The sequence below is a fragment of the Phascolarctos cinereus genome, unplaced genomic scaffold (genome assembly GCF_003287225.1).
Source record: "Phascolarctos cinereus isolate Bilbo 61053 unplaced genomic scaffold, phaCin_HiC Scaffold_5;HRSCAF=322, whole genome shotgun sequence".
NCBI lineage: Eukaryota > Metazoa > Chordata > Mammalia > Diprotodontia > Phascolarctidae > Phascolarctos > Phascolarctos cinereus.
In genome coordinates, this window is record NW_027555958.1 from 259,636,701 (window position 1) to 259,664,419 (window position 27,719).

A 27,719-nucleotide genomic window follows, 5' to 3' on the forward strand; every position below is an offset into this window, starting at 1 on the left:
AATGATCTCTTCACTGACAAATCAAATGGTTTTTTCTTAATCCACATTCTTCTTGACTTCTCATCCTCCTCTCTTTGATGCTCTTTTCTCTAGGTCTTTGTGACACTACTCCATCCTAGTTCTCATCTTACCTATCAGACTTCTTAGTCTCCTTTGCTGGATCATCATCCAGCCTCTACCCTGGTTTCTCTTCTCTTTTCCTTCTGTACCATTTCACTTCGTGATCTCTTCAGTTCCCCTGGATTTGATTAATATCTTTATGCTGATGATTCTCATATCTACTTATTCAGCCCTCACCTTTCTCTTGATCTCCACTTTTGTATCTCCAACTGCCTATTAGACATCTCAAAATAGATGTCCTGTAGATATCTTAAACTCAACATGTCCAATACAGAATGCATCATCTTTCCACTCAAACCCCTCTATTACTGTCAAAGACATCACCATGCTCCCAGTCCCTCAGGCTCTCAAACTGGGTGTCATCCTCAACTCCTCACTCTCTCATTCCATATATAATCTGTTGTAAAGACTAGATTTAACCTTTATAACATCTCTCACATATGCTCCTTTCTCTCTTCTGACATTGCTATCACCTTGAAACAAGCCTTTATCATACCATGTCTAGACATAGCCTGCTCATTGGTCTTCCTATAACAAATCCCACTCTAGTCCATCCTCCACTCAGTCATCAGAGACCTTCCTAAAGCCCAAGTCTGACTATGTCATTTCCCTACTCAATAAACTCTACCAGTTCCCAGTCACACTCAAGATCAAATGACATTCAAAGCCCTTCATAACCTGACCCCTCCCCCCCCATCTTTCCAGTGTTCTCATACCTTACACATGCTCCTTCTATCCCTTACTTACTCTGTGCCAGTGACACTGGCCTTCTTGCAGTTCCTCAAATAAACAGTCCATCTCCCAATTCTGGTCATTTTCAGTGGCTGTTCCCCATGTACAGAATGTTTTCCCATTTCATCTCTGCCACCTGGTTCTCTAGCTTCCTTCAAGTCCTAGCTAAAATATCACCTCCTAAAGAAGCTTTTCCAAATTCTAGTGCTTTCCCTATTGATTATTTCCAATTTACCCTGTATAATTTGTCTGTACACAGTTATTTGCATGTTGATTCCCCCATTAGACTGTAAATCCCTTAAGAGCAGCAGCTGTCTTTTATCTTTCTTTGTATCTCCAGTACTTAGAACAGTGCCTGGCACATAGGAGGCACTTAATAAATGTTTATTGACTAACTGACTTGAACTCAGTTTTGGTCTACACATTTTATCAATATCCTCATTCCCTCTGATTGGACCCTCTGAATGGAAGGCAAAGCCAAGGGTTCTTGGGAGGAGGAACAGCACAGTCTTCTTCCCATTTCCTACCAGCTATACTGCTTTTAGAATTATTCATACTTTTCTTTCATATCACTGTACCAGATACCTTCTTTTCTTCCTTTCCCCTAACCCCTTCCTTTTCAGCTTCCTTCTATTTCTTCCCCCCAGCAGACTGTAAGTTCCTTAGTCTTTCTTTTTATTCCTATCCCTAGCACTCAGCACAATGCCTGGCACATGGTAGGCACTGAATGTTTGCTGACTATTAACTAATATTGACTAGTAAGTTTTAATTGATGTCATTTGTTTTTTTACAACATCATAGTTTCACCAGTATTCTTCCCTCTACTTCTCCCACTTCTGCAAAGGGATAAGGTGGAAATGTCTTGTTTTAGCTCTTCTTATTTGTTCTTTTAAATTCTGCAACATTGACTTCTGAATTTTGGAGTAGGTGGCTGATCTTTCTCTTTATATTTTTGTAGAAAATGTGTATATTGGGCTTTTTTAAAAAAATTGTTTACTTCAATCTGCAACACTTCATGCAGCTCTTTCCATGTTTCTTTATATTCATCTTATTTACCATTTCTTACAACACAGTAATATTTCATTACATTCATGTACCGTAATTTGTGTAGCCATTCCTCAAATGATAGGCACCTGGTTTGTTTCCTTTTTTCCCTACCAAAAAAAGTGCTACTACAAATATTTTAGTGTATATAGGAACTTTCTTCTTTCTGGGTCAAAGGGTATGTGCATTTTACTTACTTTGTTTGCAAAATTACAAATTTCTTTCCAAAAGGGTCAAGCAACAATGTGCCAGTGTGCATGTTTTCCCACAATCTCTTTTCCACCTTTTCTCATCTTTGCCATTTTGCAGGGTGTGAAGTCAAATGACAGGGTTGTCTTGATTTACATTTCTCTTATTATTAGTAACCATTAGTATTCTTTTATGTGGCTGTTAGCACTTTGCAATTCTTTTAAGAATTTTTTGTTCATATCTTTTGATCACTTATCTACTGAGGAATGACAACCGGTTTTTTTATATATGTATAAATATTTTGTTAATATATGGTACAAAGGATATGATTTTTCTCCTCAGAACTCTAGCTGTATTCCAGAAATTTTGGTCGCTGTTTCTTCATTATCTTTCCTTTCACATAATTATTTCACATAACTCATAATTCACATAATTCTGTGATTTGTCCTTTGATCCACACTAACGATTTCATTGCTGTCTTTATTTGGGTCTATGTCTTTTGTCTTGCCCACTGAAATAACTCTTTTTATTTTATTATAATATGTAAAGGATGTATTTACTATTTCTGCCTTTTTACATTTGTTTGTAATATCTCTGTGTCCTAATAAATGGTCAATTTTTGTAAATATTCTATGTTGTGCGGAGAAATACATGTATTTTTTAGTTCTAATTTCTCTAGCAATTTGTTCAGGTCTGTATTTTCCCTTTTGTTTTTCTCTGTTACATTTAAGTTTATGTTTTATCCATTCTTCTCTAGTAGTTTTTTTTCCAAATCAAATTTTTCACTCTTTCTCTGTAAACACAGTACTATGTTTCTTCAGTTAATTTAGCTTAACAATTTTAAGGCAATCCTACACCCACTAGCTTTCTTCCCTTAATCCTTAATTCCACCACCCCACTTCTCTTTTGCCTCTTTCCCCAGTTCTGGAGGTTTTTTTTTTATTAGTTCCTTTTCCCTTCCTGTTTTACCCAGTTACTTAATTCTTCCCCTCTTTTTTCCTCTCAAGGAATCAAGCAGAATCCCCCTTCTTCTCCTCCCCTTCAACTTGTTTGTTTTTAAAACTTCTTTTTCTGCACTTTTTTTTTAAAGTTCTTTCCCTCATTCTACTCATGATTTATGTTCTTTCTTTTTAGCCTTTGATTCAGGGCCCTTATACTAACTTAATCCTTTGTTACTCTCTACATTCCTCATGGAATTAAAAACTATTTTGGGTTCCTGACTAAACAGATTCTGTATTATTGCCTTGTATATAAGGCTGCCATCTCTTTTTTCTGTTGTACCTCATTCTTAGAAATATTATTTTTATTCTTTTGGGTATCAGCTGCTTCCAGAAACTCTGGTTCCCTTTCTCCTGAGGAATGCTCAGTGGTCTAAGCAGCAAATCCCTGCAAATAATATCAACTAGCACAATCTCCCTTCATGGAATATATGTCTTTACCCATAGAAGCATGCATCAGTGGTACTCCACTCCTACTACTGAAACACTGTTTCCTCAATTTTTCATTCCCTACCTCTGCATCTTTGCCCATTCTCCTGTAAGTTCTCTTCTTCCTAAGAGATTGAAAGTTATTTTCTTTCAGTTAGCCTTTAACTTATTAGGGTATATCACATATTCACCTCTATTGCCTTCGTCTCCTCCGCCCTCCTTTATGCACTTTCTTATTCTATAAATTTAAAACCAGAAAAAACATCAATTTATCTATTGTGAAGCCATGATGCTTCTTCCCTATTGTGTCTATTTGATGTCTGTTTTCACCCTTGTCTCCTTGTGTGCAGTTAGAAAGAAGTTTCTGTTCTTATTTTGCTGTTTTGTTTTCCTTGGCTGCTGTGTTTGTTTACCCTTCTTGTATTTCTGTTATCTAAGATGTTTGAGAAGTAAATAATTTCTTCAAGGTCTTTCTGGTAATGTTTCAAATACCTCTTTTTTAGTGAAGATGCATCTATTTTCATTTATGCCTAGGCTCAGATTTGCAGGGTAGGTCACCTTGGGCTGCATTTTTAGCTTCACTGCTGTTCAGAATACATTATTCTATTCCTTCCTATGATTTCTGGTAAGTACAGAAAAGTCTTATGCTGTTCGAATTTCCTTTCATTTATTTTAGAATATTTCTCCTGGTCACTTAAAAAATGTATTCATTTTCAATGGAATTCTTAAGTTTAACTACTATGCATCTTTGGATTCTTTAGATTGAATGCACTGATTTCTGTATTCAGAAGTTCTGGGCCATTTTCCTGTATTATTTCTTAAATAACAGTGTTCAGGTTGTTTTATTTATCATGATCTTCTGGGAAATATAAAGTCTTTATGCTGTCTCCATTCATCCTGTCTATCTTGAGATCAGGATTTTTTACTTCTATGAAAAGCAAGCTTTCATTTGATCTTATTGTTTTTTGTTTCATTTCCAGATTGTCCTTCACTTCTGTGTATTTGCATTCCCAATCAGTTATGCTTATTTCTTTAGTGAAATTTGCTAGTGCACATTAACATTTTTTATTCTATATTATTTCTGCAGTGTAGATTATAAGTTCTGCTTTTGCAATTAATATTTCTCTTTTAAACCACTCATGAACATCCTATGTGATTCTTTGCTCTCTTATTCACAGGGTCTTCTGCCTCAGGTATTAATTAATTTTTCTTTTTTCTTGAAAAGCTTATTCATATATGCATGAATTCTTTTACCTCATTTGGAGACCATTTTCCCTTCCGTTACTAATATCTTCCTTATTGGCTTATCTGCTTGTGCTCAAGGTCTTTAACTGAGTTTTCTTCCTCCTGAAATCTTTGGTAATTTTGATCTTTTCCTCTTATTTTGTCCTATGGCTTACTTTCTGACTCTCTCCCCTCTGATGGTAATTTCTTTGGGGATCTCAAAGCTTTCTCAGCATCCTCTCACACTAGGTAATTCACAGTTCACCAGCATTAGGCTCCGCACCAAATGACTTCTGGGGGGACAGAACTGGCCCCAGTAGGATGCTGGGCTCTGACCCACGGGTTCAGTAGAGTGTCACATAGGCACATACAGACATCCTTCCCCTTCTCCCTCTGTTGTTCAGTTCTTTTTCTGTGCTTCGTTGTGGCACCAAGTGTTACTACCAAATTGGTATAGTCTCTAGACTAGATCACTTCTAGGTCATTTCTCCCCATGATTCCCCTCACTTCTTCTCCAGTAACCAGTACCTCTCTGTTACAGAGACACTACATATCTATATCTATATGTCTATATATATCTAAATAGATCTATACACACATACACACACACACACACACACACGTATATGTATTTTATAGTTTTAGCAAGTTACCTGGGTCAAATAGATATGTGTCAGTGGTGGGACATGAATCCAGGTATTTAAGCCAACTCTCTAGCTCTCTATCTACTACAGTATTTTGCTTCATAGTATAGCCTGGATACTGTACCCTTATCAAAGATAACTGATAAAAAGATGTTTTCCAGTAGTCAAGAATTTTCCTCCTTACTCTAGATGGGTTTTTTGTTGTTGTTTTTTAAATGTATATGTGCAAAAGCTTTTCAATTTCAGGTAATCATAGAAGCAGCCATTGGGCAGAGGTACCACATGATATCTACTTGATATCTACTTGCCCTTCCTCCCCCCTCCTGCCTATCTACCTCATTGCCACTCCAGCCTCATTCTCCCCTCCTCACAAATATTGCTGTCCTCATTTCTTTGTAAGTTGGAGTTTGGACAACTAGAGTCACCCTTCCTGTAGGGAAGCCTGTGTCATCTCTGAAATAAAAGGAGTCAGAGACATTCTCTATCTTTTTCTGGAATTAATTACCCCAGTCCTTTAGGATGTGAATTTACTAAGATTCTGAACTCCCACACTGAGGCTGAGTCATATATATGCATTAATCTTCCCTGCTCCTGCTGGGAAAACAATAGGTAAATCAACAGAACTATTGCTTTAAGAAAGGGAGTGTCAACAGCTTGCTCTATTGATGAACTCAACATACTTGTGATTCCCTAAAGGAAACCTTTCTTACCTAACAACCACTCTCCTATATATGTTGTCTCCCTCTTTTAGAATGTAAGCTCTACGAAGACAGAAACTGTCTCAACTTTTGTATTTGTATCCCCAGCATTTGGAACACTGTATGGGACATAGTAGTTCTTGATAAGTGCTTATTCATTCATTCATTCACCTTTGCATCCATATTATCTTTTGTAATTTCCTCTCTCTCTTGTCTGTTAAAACTTAAACCTTTTAAATGTAGATAATTTCTTTAATTAAACAGGGACTGCAGAGAATAAATCAATGGTTGTGGAAACAGAAGGTCAAATAGTCTCAGTTCAGCAAAAGTTCTTCAACCTCATCAAGTTTATTTCTAGAAGACAACATCACATAAGACCAAACCATCTGATAGGATTTTTTTTTAAAGAGGAAAATCTCATTGTGATAATGATCTTTAAGAAAAGATGGAAGAATTTATTCTATAATGTCAAAATTTAATCTAGGCGAATAAAAGAGGTTTTACAATCACCAAAGAATAATTAAAACTATACATGCTATTTATAATCTATTGATAGATTGTTATATATCATGTTTTCTCAGCTTTTCCACCTCTTGCCACACTGGTTTCAAAGAAGCTTTTGTACCAATTTAAATCAACAATTCTTGTACAGCAACTCAGATCCACAAATTTATCTTGTGGATTAAAATAAAGCCAATCTCAATATATACTTATACTCAATGCAAGAAAAATGTTATCAATTAAAGAAAATTTTCCCACTGACTTATTAACCAGGTAAACCCTATTTTGATTATTGCAAAAAATGAACTTAATTCCAAAAAAAGTTAGTAATCACTTTATTAAAAGTTAATCATGACATAGAAAAAGGATACTTACACTGTTTGGATGTTGAATGGCAGCTTTGTATTGCAATCTCACCCTCTGAGGCATCATCACATCATCCTATAACAAACAGCATACTATTAAAAAGACCAACATACTGTACTTATCCACATGTTACAGCTATTTATTTGGCCATCAGTTCACTAATCTCTCAGACTTGTAGAGCTGGCACCAACCTACACTCACCAAAGGAATTTACTCATCAAGAATTCCCTAAACCAATTAAATCATAGATCCAGGAGAACCATTTCACTACACTATAGACTAAACAAAAAATTTTAAATCAGTAAAAAGTTAGCAAATTTAATCTCTTTGGCCCTCTGTATATTCATATGTAAAATAAGGAAGTGAAATTAAATAATCTCCAAAATCCCTTCCAGCTTTAACATTATGCAAGTCTATGAAAAATTATCATCACTGTGTGGTTATTTTTTTTTTAATTTTTTTCTTATTTTATCAAACTCTAATTGATAAAAGAAACAATGTCAATGATTTCAGATAGAAAAAGAATGAGAATATGCTTAACCTACTATAATTTCATTCAACTCATTCCTTCTGTTCCTATGGATAAGCAATGAATTAAATGCAGATTTTTTTTAACTGAACTAACAGCAAAGTACCTCTACTGATGCTTTATCCTATATATCCAAAGTACTATTGCTAAAATAGGATAGCATTTTACAATAAAGGATTCTAACATCTTCAGATTCCTATACTATCCTAAGTATGTAATGCAACACTGTTGCCCTAAAAACTATCATTATGATGATCATAATGCCCAAATCCTGTTAAAAAATCTTTAGGGATCCTATGGGGAAGGGGTTTGGGAATTCTACCTCCTGCTTCACATCCCACAGAAGAATATCTTTGACTATCTATTGTTTGCCCTCAAGTTGCCACCTTCTCAGTTTCATTGGAATTAAGTACACTCTGAAAGGATATTTCAGTGGTTCCCAATGTTTTTTGTTCCATGAACCTTTTTCATCAACAACAACAAAAAATATGTGGTATAAAGTCCCAGGATAATTTAAAATACTACTCATAATACTCTTTTAAGTGTTAACAATAATAATAATTTTTGCCCCTCAAACCTCTGAGACAAAATTTATATTACATAATTACAATAAAATACAAAACTTTATTCCATATAATTATAAATATAAGATTATAAAACTAATTATAAAATAATTATAACATTTTATATGGAATATTCTGTAACAATTTGCAAAGGTAATCTAGCAAGAACATGCTTGACTTCATTTTAAATTCCTTTAAAAATTCTGTTGAACATAAGTAACATTTTTTTTTTTGTGAGGCAATTGGGGTTAAGTGACTTGCCTAGGGTCATACAGCTAGTAAATGTCAAGTGTTTGGTCTGAGACTGGATTTGAACTCAGGTCCTCCTGACTCCAAGGCCAGAACTCCATCCACTGTACCACCTAGCTGCCCCCATTAAGTAACATTTTTAAAGAAACAGTTAAAACATGGAAAATATTTAATATAATAATCATGCATAATAATTTGAGTATTGGCCTTTTTCATTTGAACAAAGATCTCAATATTTGGTTAAACACCAAACACAGTCTTAAATCTAACCAGATTTACTTAACATCTATATTTTGATTTAAAATAAAAACAAAGTTAAAATGTTTGGTCCCATAAATGTGGCAAAAAAATGACAGGAAAATTTTACATGCTCTTTTGTTGATAGAAATTCATATTTCATTTTTAGCCACCTAATCAATCAATGAAAATGAATAGCTAGTTACAATATAAAATATTAACTTTTTTCCTGACTGATAAATATAATTAATAGCATATATTACTTCATTTTTAACAGTGTTTTTATATAGACAAACCTCCGTAAGGAAAGAACCTCTTCAGATGTGATTTTATTCTCTTTTACCTCTGGTACACTCGCTTCAAACACAAAACTCTCCCCAGTAACTTAACACAGTTGCCAATCAGTTCACTTGAAAATCCACCAGAGATAGGAATAGTAACATAAGTGGGTAAATTTAAATTGGAAAATAGCCTACATATTGCAATGAAAGGCAACATTAAAGTTTGTTTCTGCAGAACATTTGTTCATGATTTATAATGCTCATGTCTAGCAATCATGGTTTTCAAGTAGCCTGATATCTGTGCTTCAAGAAATCAAATATTCCTAACAACTTGATTAACTGATTACACAGATGATAAGGTAGGATTACAGGGTAACAAAAGAGAACAAAGGGGTTATTCTGGTTCAGTGTACAGAATATAAAAAAGAACATCACATGTATTTGACCACAAGTTGGGAATCAGTTTGTGCTCAAATGTTGAACCTTTGTGGCGGATTGGCAACAATTTGATGACAGATTGAGAAACTTCAAGAATACGCTGCACTTAGTCAGAAGTGGTCAGAGTATATGTAATTCACTGTACAAACACTAAAATCACTGTATATGTGACCATGATGGTTTCAAATTGCTGCAGAAACAAACATATAATGCTTCAAACATGCATACGCTTATTGACACAGGAAAAACTGGGCAATACTTGAGTCTTCATTAAAGAAGTTTTAATGTAAACCCCTTAACAATCATAAGTCCCCAAGGAGCTCATAAACCACAAAGTGGAAATCACTGCACTAGAACTGGAAACCATTTTCAGGCCAAGGTAAATAGCAAAAGATAAACCAATTACCTTGGAAAATCACCTACTCAACAAATTTGACAAATATTACTATGTGCCTTTTACTTACAAGTAACTGTACTATTAGGGAAATGAAACAAAAATAAAACAGTTCCTGCAGAACTAAGCAAGCTATTTAGACTCAGTGCAAATCACCCATCATTGTTATATTTTAAGCTATGGTCTAGAAATATAAATCCTGTTTTTAGACATTACTTTCTTAACCAAACTGTTCACTAGAAAAATCTGCCTCAGTATTCTGAAACTATTGCCTTTATTCAGTAGCAGAGATGAAAATATTAGCTGTGCTACTGTTTCTTATGTAGCACTTCATAATTTTTGGCAGAGCTTTCTAGATTCCTTCTGGCAGAAACATTTCTAGCCATATGAATCACCAAAAGTGAATAGTTTTTAATCCAATCTGGCAAGTCTTAGGGATACATTCTAGATAACATGCTGCAGAAGACAACTGATTTCTCTATTAACAAGTTGACAAATAGGTGCTTTACTACCCCTTCATACAAAGTCATCTATTAATCTCTTTTCTTTTTGACCAGTCTTAGATAATTTTCAAATTTCAGCCTCTACAGATTCACATCACCACCCATAAGAAAACAAAAAACTACAATTTTTCTTTTTGAGACAGGTTAGGTCCTTCCACCTTTGGGAACAACCTCATATCTGTTTTAGTTTAAAGTGTTATAGTGATCCTTTTTCCCATCTTAAGTGTTATTCTCACCAAACTCCTGATAGAAGTCAACACTGCCCTCACCTCTTCCTGTTTCTTCTTTTTCTTCCAACCCATACTGAAGCAAGTCAATTTCTTTTAAAGCAGGAGTGCTTAACCTTTTGTGTGTGTGTTACATACTCCTTTGTCAGTATGGAAAAACCAACGAACTTCTTAGCAGAATGTTTTAAAATTAAATACACAGGATTACAATGGAAACTAATGGTTCAATTTACTCTCCTCTACTAGTAAGTAAAGAATGGAGAAACATTGTTTTTTCAGCTCTTCTAGAGAGGAGACCAGACTGAATTTGGGAGCATAGACTAGCCTTGGGGATCACTGCAAATTTCTTCCTTCTTTTCATATTTTCTAGAAGCAGTCTTTTATTGTTTTAGCTAGTGGCTCTGGTGACTAACTCCCGTGGAAAACCATTCTCACACAGTTGGCACATTCTTGCCTCTCATTAGAACCTTAACAGTAACACCTAAGCTGTCTTACCAACTTTCTTCTCTTGCTCAGACACTCATTGCCTCTACTTATTCTCCTCTCAATAACCATTTGAATCTTTGAAAACTGCATTGCAAACTCACAATTCAATCAAAATTACTCCCTAAAAGTTACCATTGGTGTCTTAATTGAGAAATGCAGTAGTCTTTTCTTAGCATTTTACTTACCTGATCTCTATGCAGCATTTAACTCTGAATACCAAAATCTTTTTCTATGATACATTCTTCTCCGAGTTTTCATCACATGCTTCTTTCTCTAGCTGTCTAGTCATTCCTCAGTTTCCTTTAATAGACGGAGCCATGTTCAAGCTGCTAACCATAGGTAACCCAAAAGGCTCACTCCTAGGCCCTCTTCTCTTCCTACACTCTCTTTGTGATCTCAGCAGCTCTGTAGTAGAGATCCTTTGAAATTTCTTAGACTCCATTTTGTGACCTGGGGTCTATCTTGTAACTCTGACTTGCGACACAACTTTAATTTGCTATAGAAACTTATTAACTGATTTGCTGAATCCCTGCTCCCTTCTCCTCCCTACACATACCTCTCAACCTTCCCTGAATGTGTATCTTGATACATGACTATCCTCATCCTATTTCTTGGCATACAGCTATCAATATTAACTTGGCCAAGATCAGAATACTGGATAAGCCTTTGCTTACTCTGCATTGGGAGAGAGGCCTCATTACTTGGGACCCTGAAGATGGGTAGATAAATGTCCTGAAGATCCCTATAAAAAACCCACTCAGATCCTGAGTCAGCAGAGCAACTACTCTTATTCCCTGTTGTTTGTCCTTCATTCTTGAAGAGGAGCATGACTTCAAGGAGGTGATACCATGACATGCAAGTGAACTGGATTTAAATGAGGGAGGGCTATGCAAAGTTACCAGCTTCATTTTCTCCTCCAAAGCCACCTGGGTCCAGTGGCAAGATACAGATCAGGACAACTGGAGATGGTCCTCTAGTCCCTATACAGTATGGTTGTCTCCTACCTTTTCATGTATTATCTTCCCCCATTAATTATGAGCTCCTTGAAAGGCAGAGATTGTCTTTTGCTTTTCTTTGTATCTCCAGCACTTAGCACAACGTAACACACAGGAGACACTTAATTAATGTTTACTGACTGACTGACCTTTACTTTTCAGACCCTAATGGAGACAACCCAAGAGCCCTGAGAATAACAATGCTTCCAGCACAATATGTTAATAAGGAGATGAAGCGTGGCAACTCCTCCTGCAGTGCTACAGCCAGAAAATAAACTTCTGACAACCAAAGTCCCTGGCATTATCAAATGGTTCAACATCAGAAAATGATATGATTTTTACCAGTAAAAATGACATTAAAGAAGAAGCATTAACATCTGTTGGGCAGTTAGGTGGCACAGTGGACAGAGCATCAGACCTAGAGTCAGGAAGCTCTGTGTTCACATTCGGCCTCAGACACTTACTGGCTGTGTGACATCGAGCAAGTCACTTAGTTTCCTCAAATCTAAAATGGAGATAATAACGGCACCTACTTCACAGGGCTGTTGTGAGGATCAAATTAAATAATATTTGTAAAGCACTTAGCTCTTCTCAGCAAAGCAATGATCTAAGACAATTCCAAGGGAAGACCTATGGAGTCTGAATGAAGATCGAAGCATACTGTTTTCTCTTTTTTGTTACTGTTTTTGTTTCTTTCTTGTGGTTTTTCCCTTTTGTTCTGATTCTTCTTTTACAACATGACTAATGTGGAAATATGTTTATTATGATTCAACACGTATAGCCTTTATCAGACTGTACGCCATCTTGGGAAGGGGAGAGAGGAGGAAGTAAAAAATTTGAAACTCAAAAATCTTGTAAAAGTGAATGTTGAAAACTATTTTTACAAGTAATTGGAAAAAAAATACTATTAAGTAGGAGAAAAAAAGCCAAAGTACAGCATTCTTTGAAACTGTTTTTTTAATCCACTTCTTTTTCTTTTTTTAATAAATGTCCTCATACCTTTTTAAAAATGTTAAATTGTACTCACAGAAAAGTACTTAACACAATATCCTGTACATAGTAGCCACTTAATAAAATCTTGTTCCCCTCCCTTCTTCCCTTCCCTTTTTTGCAAATACTTATTAATTTTACAATACATGATAACCAAAGGTCCTATGAAATAATATTAGCTTTTGGGTATATGATAAAACCTACTACACCAACTCCATTCTTTACGTCTCCAAAGTATTCCTGTGTACCATCTTACATTTATCTGCCACTTCTTCTTTCTTCAGGTTTTGTTTATCTCACAAATGTCAATATGGATAAATTTCAGGTCCTCCATCGATGTCCATTAACTGATCATTGGACAAGGAACTCACATTTAGAGTACCCACAGTCAAATATCTAAAAACTGTATAATTAATTCTTAGCATCCTCTGCTCCTTCACCCACCACTTTCAATATCACAGAAATTGTCTCAGCAATCACACCTGCCAGTTCTTTCAGGATCAAAGGATGTAATTCATCTGGGCCAGGTGTCTTGAAGGGCAGTTAACTTTACTTTGCTATCTCTTTACTATCTCCTTACTTATCTCAGGGATGAACTCCCTATTAGTCATTTTTGTTCTGTCATTCCTAGTGTAAAGGTCATTCTTCTTTGCAGAAAAAACAAGCAAAATAAGAATTCAGCAACTCTTCCTTCTCTGTGGTCAGTTATTTCATCTACCCCCAAGGAAAAATCCTCCTTCTTCTTTGGTCCTCCTTTCTCACCTAACAGAGCTTCTTAAAATCTTCTTTTTGTTGTTGTCCTTAGAGTCCTTCACCAGTCTCAGTTCACTGAGCTTTAGCAATCTCAATACTAACATGCCATGTTGTTATATAAATTTTCTGTTACATGGCATTGCCTCCATTATCTGTACAATTCTTTCGAAAATTTAAGTTGGTTGTGTTCCCTGTGTATCCACACCAATTTCTTCAGCCAAAATTCCATTTTTCCTCCTCCACAGAACAGTTTTCAATCAGTCTATAAACTTTGTTAAGTGCCTACTAAGTGCCAGGCACATACCAGCTTAGTACTAGGGATATAAATTTTCACAAAGATAGTCCCTGCCCTCAAGGAACTTATACTCGAACAGGAGATGACAACAGACAAAAGGAAGCTCAAAATCAGGGGGAAGGGGTGCAAGGAGGAGAGAAGGTACTGGCTTGGGGGGGAAATGGAGTCCAAAGGACTGCAACCAGCTGGAAAATGAAAAGATGGCTGGCCTGGGAACCCTCTTTAAATGGAGGTTTTTGTGAGAAGCTTTTTACTCCATCCTCCAGCCCTTCAATGAAAGAGGCAAAGAATGAAGGTACTGAGAAGTGTTAAGTACCAAGGTTGATGCAATCTCATAGAATGATGATTTTCCTGATGAAGAGGTTACTGGGGACAAGATAGACTCCAAAGGAATGAAGCCAAGTGCATGCCCACTACTCCTGGGCTTATTTATCTGGAATAATTTTAACCCCACCTTCTTCTCCAAACACTCTAAAATCTGCTTTCTTAAAATCTCTTGATTGCCAAATCTAATGGTCTTTTCTCAATCCTCATCCTTCTTGACCTCTTTGCAGCCTTTGACACTGCTGATCACCCTCTTCTCTACAGGTTTTTGTGACTCTGTTCTCTCCTGGTTCTCCTCCTACCTATCCAATCACTGCTCCTTCACTCAATCTTTTCCAGTTCATGCCTGCTAACTGAGTTTCCCACAGGGATTTTTCCTAGTTCCACTTCTCTTCTCCGTCTATACTTTCTTTTTTTTTTTCAAGGCAATTGGGGATAAGTGACTTGCAGGGTCACACAGCTAGTAAGTGTCAAGTGTTTAGTCTGAGGCCATATTTGAACTCAGGTCCTCTTGACTTCAGGGCCGGTGCTCTATCCACTGCCACCTAACTGCCCCTCCCTCTATACTTTCACTTGATGATTTCATCAGCTTCCACAGATTCAATTATCATCTCTATGTTGATGATTCTCAGATCTACTCACTGTCCAATTGTCTATTGGACCTCTCAAGCAGGATGCCTCAGAGACATTCTAAAATCAAGACTGAACTCATCTTCATCCCCCAAAACTCCCTTTCTTCCTAATTTTCCAATTAACTGTTGAGAGTACCACTATTCTCCCAGGCACCCAGACTCCCAAACTAGGTGTCATCCTCAACTCCTCACTCTGTCTCACTGCTCCACATCTCATCCAATCTGTTGACAAAGCCTGTCAATTTAATTTTATCTTTATAACACATCTCACATATGCTCCCTTCTCTCTTCTGACACTGCCACAAACTTAGTGCAATTCCCTCATCACCTCACTCCTAGACTACTGCAACACCCTGTTGGTTGGTCTCCCTGAACAAGTTTCTTCCTACTCCAGCTCACTCTCTACTTAGCTGTCAAAGTGTTAAACCCCAGGTCTAACCATATGACCACCCACTACTCAATAAACTTCAGAGGCTCCCTATTACCTCCAGGATCAAATATAAAATTCTGTTTGCTTTCAAAGCCCTTTATAACCTGTCCCCCACCCTGCCACCTTTCCAGGTTTCTTACATCTTATAACTTCCCTGCCACATACTCTGCTATCCAGTGACACTAATATCCTTGCTGTTCCTCATATAAGACACTCCATCTCCCAACTGTGGGCATTTTTACTTGTTGTCTCATATGGCTGGAATGCTCTACCCCATCTCCTCCTCCTGGCTTTCCTGGACTTTCAGTTAAAATCCCCTTTACTACAAGAAGCCTTTCCAGATCTCCCCTAATAGCAGTGCCTTCCCTCTCGATTATTTCCAATGAATTCTATATATATATATCTTATTTGTATATAGTTGTTTGCATATTATATCCCCCATTAGACTGAGCACCTTAAGAGCAGGGGTTGTCTTTTGCCTTTCTTTGTATACCCAGATCTTAGTAGACACTTTAAAAATATTTACTGATTGTCTTCCCTGAAACATCAACTCTTTTCCTTTAACAAACAATAAATTGTTTGGGAGTGGAAAGAATGGAGAACTGGAAGAAAAATGTGTTTTGTAAGGGGGTTGTTCAAGTGCTTCAATTTTTTTAATTCACAGCAATACTTTTTTGATAAGGCATTTTAACTAAGTAACTAAAATAAATAAGTGCTTAATTCACAAAACAAAAGCTTACTCACTGAATCCAAAAAACAAAGGTAAGACCCGGAACTCTGTGCTATTGCTTGATTTTTAGAAAATCCAACTGTTGAGAAAAAGATAAACACTTCTTATTATTAGATTTCAATAGCTATTTGCTTTCAAAACGCTAAATATGTCATATGGAGAATGGCAAATTAATATATCTGGTTGAAAATAGAGGAGGGAATAGAAGGGAGAAAAATAAAAAGGGAAAAGAAATACTAGGTTTTCCTTTGGTTGGTTCCTCCCAGAACCTCCATTTTAAGGAAAATGTCCAGACCAGCCATGTCTTCATTCTTCTCCAAGTTCTGCTCCTGACTCTAAACTTTCTCTATCACGCCAGTGTACAATTATCATCCCCTTCCTCAGCTCCTCCTGAGCTGGAGTAAGAAGAACCTTGTGCAGGGAGACCAACCTCAGTCTCCTTTTATGTGTTGTCTTCCCCACCCCATTAAAATGTAAGCTACTTGTAAGCTTTGCCATTAATAGCATATGTGTATTTCTCTATGTATTCAGTTGCAAAGTAAATTAGAATGACATAAGAAAAAATTAATAGATTGAATCAAGCACAATTCAGTCTCTCATTTAATAAAAATTATTAAGCCCATAGTATGTATATAGCACTATGCTAGGCACTATTGGAGACACAAAGAAATAGGAAAAAAGTCCCTGATCTCAAGGAATTTATAAACTATTTGCAAAGTAAAAACACATTCTTAGGAAAGTTAAACAAAAACAAGGCAGCAAGTGATTAAGTATCAAACGTATATTAATACTGCTACATGAGTTCATAAAGAAAAATAACTGTGGAACAGAACAACAATAATAATAATTGCTAGCATTTATATAGTGCTCTAAAGTTTGCAATGTGCTTTACATATGTTATCTCATTTGATCTACACAACAACCCTAGGAACTAGATGTTAATATTATTCCCATTTTATAGATGAGGAAACTGAGGCTGAGAAAGGTTGAGTGGCTTGCCCAGGGTCAGACAGCTATGAAGTGACTAAGTCAAAATTTGAACTAGGGTCTTCCTGATTCCAAATCCAGCACTCTGTATCACACTTTCCTTACAACATTATTGCTATTTCAAGAATTTCTAGAAGTAAAACTTAAAATGGGAAAGATCTCAATAAGCAGAAACAAGGCAGGGAAAACAATTCAGGTCAGGAGCAAAGATACAGAGATTGGTGTGCGTGTATATGTTAAAGAACAGACTAATTTGGCTAGAGTAGTGGGAAATAAAATTAGAAAAATAGGTAAAGATAGACTGTCAAATGTCTTGAATACCAGGCAGGACTTTTATCTTGTATGTTACAGGAAGTCATTAGATATTTTTATGCAAAGAAGTGACATCAATATTTATTAAGTGCCTACTATGTGCCAGGAATTATGCTAAGTGCTGAAAATATAAAAATAATAAAGGAAAAAATCCCTGCTCTCAGAAAGTTTATACTTTTATCATGGCAGACAACATGAATGAAAATTCCCCCTTCACCCTCTCCTCTAATTGAGGCACCTAGCAACCACTTGACTACTGGCTTAGAAGAGATGGGTGTCAGGGGGCAGCTAGGTGGTGCAGTGGATACAGCACTGGCCCTGGATTCAGAAGGACCTGAGTTCAAATCTGGCTTCAGACACATAACGCTACCTGTGTGACCCTGGGCAAGTCACTTAACCCCACTGCCTTACCAAATTTAAAAAAGAAAGAAGAGATGGGTATTAGCAACTTTATTCCTTTCAGTGAGACAGAGGACAATCTGGTCTTACCATTTACCCTACCACTGCCTCATATGGTCCTCCAGATCTTGTCATTTGCTCTGCTTCTACCATGCAGACACTTGGCACTATCACTGCATCTTCAGGCCTTCTGGGCTTTTCTATTTGCATCGCCTCTTAACTTTCTTTTGAGTGTTGTCTTCCCAGTTAGAATGTAAACTGTTTTTATCCCTAGTGTGTAGTGGAGTGTTTGGCACACATCAAGTAATAAATGCTTTATCATTTCTTATTCATTCATTGACAGTAATAGTTTTGTATGTAGCATGTAAGAATCTTGTCTCCTTGTCTTTCTTGATACATAGCCATCTAAATTCTCCATAGGTGAACTGGCAGATAACTAGAGCTGTCTACACTAAAAGAAGGCTTGATGTTGATTTGTCCATATTATCTGAAGAGTACTCAATTATCATTTTTCTGTTTAAGTTTAATAGGGTAAAATACCATTGTTAAATTAGGACAGAATCAGCAATATTTGAGTCAGCAAGTGGTGGGCTAAATCAAGAATCCTATCATCTGGTTCTAGCTTTGTCATAGTTGCCTTTATCTGCCCAGTTATCAAGACTTGTTGATTCTGCCTTCAAAACAACTCTGATACCTGTCCTCTCCTCTCACTCACAAAGCCAATAATGGAATTCAGAGCCTTATCACCTTTCTCCTAAGACTCTGTCCTAGTATCTCTTCTCTTCTCCCTCTATATTATTTCATTTCAGCTATCATGGTATAAATTATCTTTTTACACACATGAAACTGAGATTTACTTGTCCAGTCTTGACCTTTCTTCTGACCTCCAGTTTCACATCTCCAACTGACCATCAGACACCTCAAACTGGATGTCCCATAGACACTTTAAACTTAATATGTCCAAAACTGAACTCAGCTTTCCCCAAAGATCCTCCCCTTTTCCTAATTTCCCTATTACTGTTGAGGGCAACACCATCTTCCGAGTTACTTAGCCTCCCAACCTGGGTATCATCCTCTACTCTTCACTCTCTTTCACCCCTCTATCCAATCAGTTGTCAAGTCTCATCATTTCTACCTTCCCAATATCTCTTGTATGCCCCCTTCTCTCCTCTGACACTGATACCAACTTAGTGCAGGCCTTCTTGGAGCTTGCTATTGCAATAGTCTTCTGGTTGTTTTCCCTCCCTTGTCTCACTCTACTCCAATCCATCCTCCACTCAGCTGTTAAAATGAACTTCCTAAACACAGGTCCATTAAACTCCAGTGGCTCCACATTACTTCCATTTCTATGGGATTTCCTGGGAGTCCAGGAGAAGAAGAGATCATTAGGGGTTGGAATGGTTGAGGAGATATGATAGTCACTTGTCTATATACTCCCACTAAGCCCTAGCTGCAACAGATTTTTAAAAAGTTACAAGGGAAAGAAGAAAACAAGCATTTATTAAGCACCTTTTGTGTACTGTGCTAAGAACTTTCCAAATATTATCTCATTTAATTCTCATACAACCCTTTGAGGGAGGTGTTTTGTTATCTCCATTTTACACTTGAGGAAGCTGAGACTGACAGAGGTTAAGTGACATGTCCAGGATCACACAGTAAGTGTCTGTGACTAGATTTGAAATTGAGTCTTCCTGACTCTGGACACAGTGCTTTATCCACTGTACCACCTAACTGTTTCATAATGGCTATGGACAGTAAAAATTAAATTGTATAGAAAACAAGAAGGGAATAAAGTCTCTAAGTCATGGAAGCACCTTGAAAGCTAGAAGGATCCACTGAGATACATAGCCTGATGTTTCCTTTTATGTTTGGACAACTACTGAAGCAGCCTCACTCTATTTGAAGCTGTGAATAGATAAAAGCAGTTAAAGAGGGCTTTTCTGACTCTGTAACACTTTTTTTTGTACCATTTATGTACACTGTTGCTAAGCAGGACTTTTGCAAGGTATTAGCAGACACACAGGGAACCGTGCTTTCCTGACATTGTATCATATTTATACTTTTATCTTAATGTTCTTTTTTTAAAAAATAACTTTTTATTGATGTCTTTTGTTTTTGACATGGTCACAACTTTCCCAGAGAGCTATCCCATATAATAAATAGTATTTTTTAATTAAAAAAGAAAGACAAAAGAAGAAAAAAATCATCACAATTGATTAATATATTGAAAAAGTCCAAAAAGGTACAGGGTTTAATACCTGTGGACTGCTCACCTAAATGAGGTTGGATTGGGAATGTCCTCTTATATCTCATCTTTCAAGTTATGCTTGATCATTATAATTTTGCAACATTCACTTTTTAAATTTTAATATTTTCTTTTTATTTATTTTTAGTTTTCAACTTTCACTTTTATAAGATTTTGAATTCTAAATTTCCCCCACCACCACCTTTCCCCTCCCCAGGATGGCATGCAATCTGATATAGGCTATGCATGTACAATCATATTAAACATATTTCCACATTTGTCATGCTGTGAAAGAAAAATCTGAACAAAAGGGAAAAACCACAAGAAAGGAAAAAAAATAAAAATAGTATGCTTTGATCTGCAGCTGGTCATCACACAATGTGCAACATTCACTTTGATTTTTTGTTTTTTTTAAATTTAAATTGCTGTAGTTGCATATCTTGTTTTCTTGGTTCCATCCATTTAGATATTTCCATGCTTCTCTATATTCATCACATATATAATTTATTAAAGCACAGTAATATTTCATTACATCTGTGCACCAGAATTTGTTTAGCTATCCTCAAATCTACGGGCATTTATTTTGTTTTCATTTCTTAGTTATCACAAAAAGTTCTGCTATAAATATTTTGGAGTACATGGAACTTTTCTTTTTATCACTGACTCTCTTGTATAAGCCAAGCAATGGAATCTGGTTCAATAAATTATTAATTATTAATCAATTATTAAATGCCTGCTATATGCTAGGCACTGTGCTAAGAGCTGGGGATACAGAAAGAGGTGAAACACTATCCCTTACAATCTAACATGGAAGATAACATGCAAACAAATATATGCAAATGAAGCAAGATAAATGGGAAATAATTAACAGAGAGAAGGCACTAGAATCAAGAGTGGTTGGGAAAGGCTTCCAGTAAAACAAGGGATGTTAGTTGGGACTTAAAGGAGGTTTTGAGGCAGCTAGGTGGCACAATGGATACAATGCAAGGCCTAGGGTCAGGAAGACTTATCTTCATGAGTTCAAATCTGGCCTCTGCCACTTAACTGGGTGACCCTGGGCAAATCACAAAACCCTGTTTACCTCAGTTTCTTCATCTGTAAAATGGGATGGAGAAGGAAATGTCAAACCACTACAGTATCTTTGCCAAGAAAATACCAATGGGAGTATATAGACAAATGACTATCATACCTGCTCAACCATTCCAGCCCCTAATGATCTCTTCTTCTCCTGGACTCCCATGAAATCCCATAGAAATGGAAACAAGAAAGAAGAAGATTGGTCCAAACTCCCAATTTCATCTGTAGGAAATGCCTAAACTCTCTCTCCATCAATATAGACGAGTAACTGGTAGTAACTTAAAATCTTGGAGTTGCACAGGGCACTGAGACATTGAGTGACTTGCCCAGAAACACACAACTATTACATGTCAGATATAGAACTTAAACCTAGGTCTTTCTGACTCCAACGCCAATTTTTCTGTCCATTATGCCAGGTACTCATTATTAAAATATAACCAGACAGTTCTTTTCCCATCTCCTTCTATCTAAAATATATATGTGTGTATATATGTATATGTGTGTGTATGTATATATATATATATATATATATATACACACACACACATATATACACACGTGCACACATATATACATATCCACTTATCTTTAGAATACATTTTTTAAACCAAAATTTCTATAGCAACCTATTAAACTCCATTAAAGGAAGGATATATGTCTAATTATAAGCATAATATATGCTTATAATTTCATTTATTTTATTCATTTATTTCTGTTATAATGTTTATTATTTTGTATGTTTTTCTGCACACACAACAAGTGCTTAACAAATATCAAATGACATGAAATGCTCTCTTATTAACAAATGTTTAAATACAATCAACTGATATTCTAATAATCTATACATACCTCCTCGGGGAGAAGGAGAATCATGACCTCCAATGATTACTCTGATGCCTAAAGTTTCTAACCTAATCTTCCATTTGTTAATTATATTCATTGACTTGTCCTGAAAGACAGATAGCAATAGTACAGCATAATGAAATTCATAAAAATTATGTAACTTTAACAGATATATAAAACAACAAGTGATAAATTAATAAATACCTTACTGGCATCATTAAAGATGGAAAGCTCCAAGGTGCCTTCAAAATCTTGTTCTAAAACAGACTGCAAACAGTCATCCAACCAGCACTCAGCATTATGAACAGGAAGAATGATGGACTAGAATTTTTAAATTAAAAAGAGAGAAGTATGAATACTAAATTCCTTCTCCACTACTCATATACATTCCTCATTTTAAGAACAGAGAATCTAAAGATAAAAAAAGTTATTATATATTTATATGAAATCAGTATTTGATAATTTCTAGATTATAAAACACTGGGGAAAGGAATCATTATTTAATAACAATTATTGGAAAAATTAAAGCAGTATAGGGAGAAATTACTTTTCTTAAGTTATAGAGGCAGTAAGCACCCTTATTTGAACCTAGCTCTTCTGACTCCAAATCAGGATTCTTTTCATTACAGTACACAAGGTAAAGACTTAAATAAAGTGATGCAAAACAAAGAAAGTAAAATTAGAAACACACATACTGCAAAGCTATACATATATATATTTTTTAAAGCAAAAAAACTTTGTTAACAGGCAGAAGAGAAATCAGAAGGGCACAAAAAGATAACTTATTTTTTCTCTACCAAACAAAATATAGTAATTCAAATTTTATGTGATCTTATTCCTTATTTAGTTTATCTGTATTTGTTGAGATTGTCATTGGTCTATCACTTTTATATTTCTGCAAATCAAAAGAATAATATAACCCTTTATTTCTCTGGCTTTCTGTTCACTTTTTTTTTTTTGGTCAGGAATACTCAGTAACACAAATATATCCTGAAGACAACAAAATAAACATGATTACATTAGCTCTGAAACTAAAGGCAAAAAAAGTGGGGTTTGAAGGAGGGGAAGGATGAAGGTAATGTAGAAAAAAAAGTAGGTCCTGAATAACGGACACCAGTTTACAAAGTAAATTTCTCTGTGAACTACAAAGTTTATTAATCTGTACTTTGTAGTACTATTACTTAAGAAAATGTTTTTTAAATGGGGTAGTTCACTACTTAGTCAAACTAAAACAATTCACATTAATCCTATTTTTTTTAACTATAGTAGTACTTTTCTATTTCTCTACAATGTATTCACTGTAGGAACTTGAATTTCAGCTTGGCTTAAAAAAAAGTTTCCTTATTTGTAAACCAACCTCATTAAAGAGTTTTCAAACTTTAGAACAGACATCAATAATAGTAACAATTAACAGCTTACTCTTTCTTCCTTCTTTGTTGAGGTAGGGGACTATTGAGGTAGAACACAGTATACGTGCTGTCAAACACGATTAATATGTCGGTTAGTTTTGCAAACTTTCCCCTCCCCTTTATTCTTTATTATAAGGGATAGTTCTATGGTAAAAGAAGAGGGGAGGGATATACTGGGAAATAAAAATGATATAAAAACAAAATATAGCAATATAAATCTTTAGCAATTCGCACCACAGCACCACACAGATTCACGTAGCATTCTTCAGGAGTATCAGGTGATGCAAAAAGGTTACAAAGAATGACTGCCCAAAAAGGTCAGTAATAGAGTTCTTTTTTTAGGTTTTATTATTTTATTTTTCCCCAGTTACATGTAAAAACAATTTTTAATATTTATTTTTAAAACTTTGAGTTCCAAATTCTCTTCCTTCCTTCCCACCTTCCCTCAATGAGAAGGCAAGCAATTCCATATGGCAGGCCTGCACAATCTGCAGCCTTCAGGCCACTTGCAGCACCCAAAGGATTTCAGGTGGCCCATGAAAAATGTGAGCTGAGAACTCCAGAAGCCCGACTGTGCTGCTTCTGATTCAGTCACTCCCAAGGCCTGCTCCAGGTCTGCTGGGGTCTGCACTGGTGTAGCCTCTGCTGGAATGTACTCCTCTCTTACCCAGGTGCAACCTACCATTCCTGCCAAACTTCCAAGTTGTCTTGGGCTGGAAATTTGTTTCACTCTGTCTTTTTGTGGATTCTGCTGCTCTAGAATTTGCTTAGAGTCTTTTTTAATGGAATTTGGAGGGGTTTGGGGGAGAGCTCAGGTAAGTCCCTGCCCTTACTCCATCATCTTGGCTCTGCCCCCTGTAATAAAGTCTTTAGTGCCTTAATTTCATTGGATGGGACTTAGGAGATCATCTAGACAAGAGATTCTTAACCGGGAGTCCAGGAATTTGGTGTTTTATTCTGGTTTCTTTTTTTTTTTAATATTCTGATAACTGCATTTCAATATAATTGGTTTCCTTTATAATAATTTATAAATTATCTATAAATTAACAAATAAATATAAATAATAAATTTGTAATAGAACTACATAAACCATTTATAAAATCCTTTATAATAATTTATAAATAATAGCAACTCACATTTGTATGGCACTTTAAGTTGTGCACCTGGCTTTCTTCCCAAACAGCCCTGTGGGATGGTTAGTGCCAGTACTATTATCCACATAATACAAATGAAAAAGTTGAGAAGTCACAATCTAGGAGTTTTTTTGACTTGTTCATAATTGCACTGCTAATAAATATGAACCCAGGCTACCTGATGCCAAGTACAATTCCCTAACTTCCCACACACTGGTGAAGAAGGAATGCTTATTGCAAGGGGTTGAGAAAGTAATATAAACTACTTTGAAAAGAAACAATATTTGCTATTTGGGGTTATAGGTAAACCCAAAACAAAAAAAAATTTTTTTTCATGTTAAATTGAGAGTTAACAAGGTACAGGAAAGGTGATCAGGACTTGAAGCCAAGGATCTGGGTTCAAGTCTCCACGACATTTAAATAATGATACAACTCGAGGAAAGTCACAACCTCCTTGGTATCTGTTTATTACTTTGAACAAACTAACTTGTTATTTGTGATTGCGACAATTTAGGACATATAATTTGAAGGTGGTGTGAAAAAAAATTAAAATTCTAGTAAACACTAGTAGAAAACTCAAGTTAAATTCTATTCCAAAGAAACATTGTAGGGAAAAAAATAAAACAAAGCCAAAGTCACCAGAACTTCACATGGACTTTGAAAAGGGACATAGAGCAAATACATTTCTTTTTTTGATAGTGGGTTGCTTATTAATTTAGATGGTTCTTCTTTGTTAAATGCAAATATAAGTTTGCATTTATGTAAATTTCTATTATTAAAACATACTTGAGTTGCGAACCAATACTTAAAAGAATTTAAATTATTTATTATACTGAATCACAGTACTTTGGTGAGGCTAAGTAAAGATCAAAATGACAGCACCTGGTGATCATACAGAGTCACAGAACCCTTATAGTAATTTCTAGGCTGCCTTAGAGTCTGTCTGGAGTCAATGGTTCCCAAATTGGGAACCACTGTTCTAAGTCATGTCTCAAAACTCTGCCAGAATGGTAAATTATAATCAGTTTTTTAAAATGCTAAAAACTTACATTTAGTCCAGAAAAATACTAATCTGAAATCACATTTACTAAAATATTTAAAGTTTAGTTAGGTCTCTGTCAAGGTAAGATTGTCAAATTTGGAGTTTAGTTATGTCTGTGTCAAGACATGAATAATAAAACTCCTAATTTCTGGCAGTAAATAGTTGTTATAGCTGAAATCTCAACCTTAGCCAATATCAACACCAGTCATCTATCTAATCTCAACATTAACAAAGAGTATCACTATCACTCTAAGAAAACTATTCACATTTTAGTGTCATCTTTAAATAACAAACCAGTCATCAGAACGTCAAGTGTACGTGAGATATCTTTCTACCCTCAACAAATAAACCAAAACCTTGTGTTATTTCTTCATCTCAAAATTTAACATTAGCTATAAATTGTTAGTTAATATGGTATCTCAAAAGTCTTAGGGCAATTTTCAAGCTTTCATAATTTCAGAAATAAAAATGCTACAAACTTTTAAAACATTATTTAAAAGTCTATTTAAATTTTTCTACTTATTTCATTTTTTAATTTTTAAATGATAGATTCTTAATTTTAATAAGACAGGTCACCTTAACATTATGCCTGAGTGTGTAACAATTTCTGTTGCTTCACTAGGCATATTTGTTACAAGGGCTTTTCCTTTTTTTGTCTTCCTAATTTGCAGGGGTGAGAGGTTGGGGGGTGGTTAGAAGAATGTGGAAAGGGAAGGAGGGAAAGAAGGAAGGAAGGAAGGAAGGAAGGAAGGAAGGAAGGAAGGAAGGAAGGAAGGAAGGAAGGAAGGAAGGAAGGAAGGAAGGAAGGAAGGAAGGAAGTCATTGAGGCATTTTTTTAATGTAGAGAACAGAAGCAAAGACAAGCAGGACAACTATGAAAGGTACAGGCTGCAAGTTGTACATACGTACAACTTTTTCTATTCTATTAAGCATATGGAAATGTCCATTTTATTTGGTTTTGTTCAGAATAAAAGTAATTTAAAAATAAAAAGAATGTCATACTACACTTATTTCCTTTTTTGACAAGATTACTAAAGTAGTATATGAGAGAAAAGCTGTAAATATAGTTTATCAAGATTTCAGCAACGCTTTTAACAAAATATCTTGTAATTATTATTGTGTAAAAGACAGATATGAATTGGGTGACAGTCAAGTGTATTAAGAACTGGTTGGATGGCTAGGCTCATAAAAGTTGTTAATGGTTCAATGTTAACATTTCAGGAAGTCTCGTTCAATACCATCAAGGATCTGTGCATGACCCTGTGCTGTTTAACTTTTAATCATTGATTTCGATCAAGGCAGAGATGGTATGCTTATTCAATACGCACATGGAATAAAACTATAAAGGATAAGCTAATACACTGAATGAGAGTCAGGATTCAAAAAGATCTTGGTAGGCTAAATCTAATAAGATGAAACTCAATATAAAAAAAGGTGAAGTCTTGCACTTGGGTATAAAAAAATCAACTACATAAATAAAAGAATAAGTACAAGACAGGGAGGGTTACTGGGACAAATACACGTACAAGGTCTAAGAGTTTTAGTGAACAGTAAACCTAGTGTGAGTCTACAGTGCAATGAGTCAAGCAAAAAAAAAAAACCAAATCAAAAAAGCAAAAACCTAATGCAATCTTGGGTTTCATTAAGAGCAATTTAATTTAATTCTTAGCAATTAAAAATCATCCAAAAGTGGGGTTCAGAGCCATAATGGCAGAGCAGAGGCAGTATTTAAGCCGAACTTTCCCAACATTCCCCTCATGTTTTGAATTCTGGAGGGACGTAGTCAACAAAAGGTAAGGGTGGGGACAATTTCCTAGCCCAAGACAATTTAGGAGGTTGAAAGGAGAGGTCTGTGACACTGGATTTGGGGCTGACTGGGAGTGCAAAGTATTGAAAACAGCAGCTTTTTTTTGCCTTGCAAGCAAAAGCAAAAAGCAAAAGCTGCAGCAGCAGCAGTTTCAGAAGCCCTAACCCCCTCAGAGATCCTAAGGGGACTGGACAACTAGTCAGAGATTGCAAGAGACCCCTGTACTGGCAGTAGATAAAGGGTCTGACTACACTATTGCCCATTATCTAGTTCCAGAACTGAGAGGAATACTTGCTGTTGCAAGGGAGCAAACATCTTGTCCTAGGAAGAAGAGTTAGCACTTAAAGTTGCAAGAGTCTCTAGCTGAGTAAGGACAAGAACTCAGAGTAGGAAAGCAGTCACCACACCTCTTCCCAGATCACACAACCTTGTCAGCACAGAAAACTTATAGACTCTCTAGAACT

The 27,719-nt window shown here is 35.8% G+C and overlaps 1 protein-coding gene across 1 annotated transcript in view; it reads right to left on the reverse strand.

Annotated features, from left to right (window-relative positions):
* QTGAL (queuosine-tRNA galactosyltransferase) overlaps positions 1-27,719 on the reverse strand; it is a 91,530-nt gene that overhangs the window by 60,752 nt on the left and 3,059 nt on the right. The window contains 4 exon segments of the mRNA XM_020987532.2: positions 6,955-7,020; positions 16,016-16,080; positions 21,871-21,970; positions 22,069-22,185. Of these exon segments, the coding sequence (XP_020843191.1) occupies positions 6,955-7,020; positions 16,016-16,080; positions 21,871-21,970; positions 22,069-22,185 (348 nt within the window).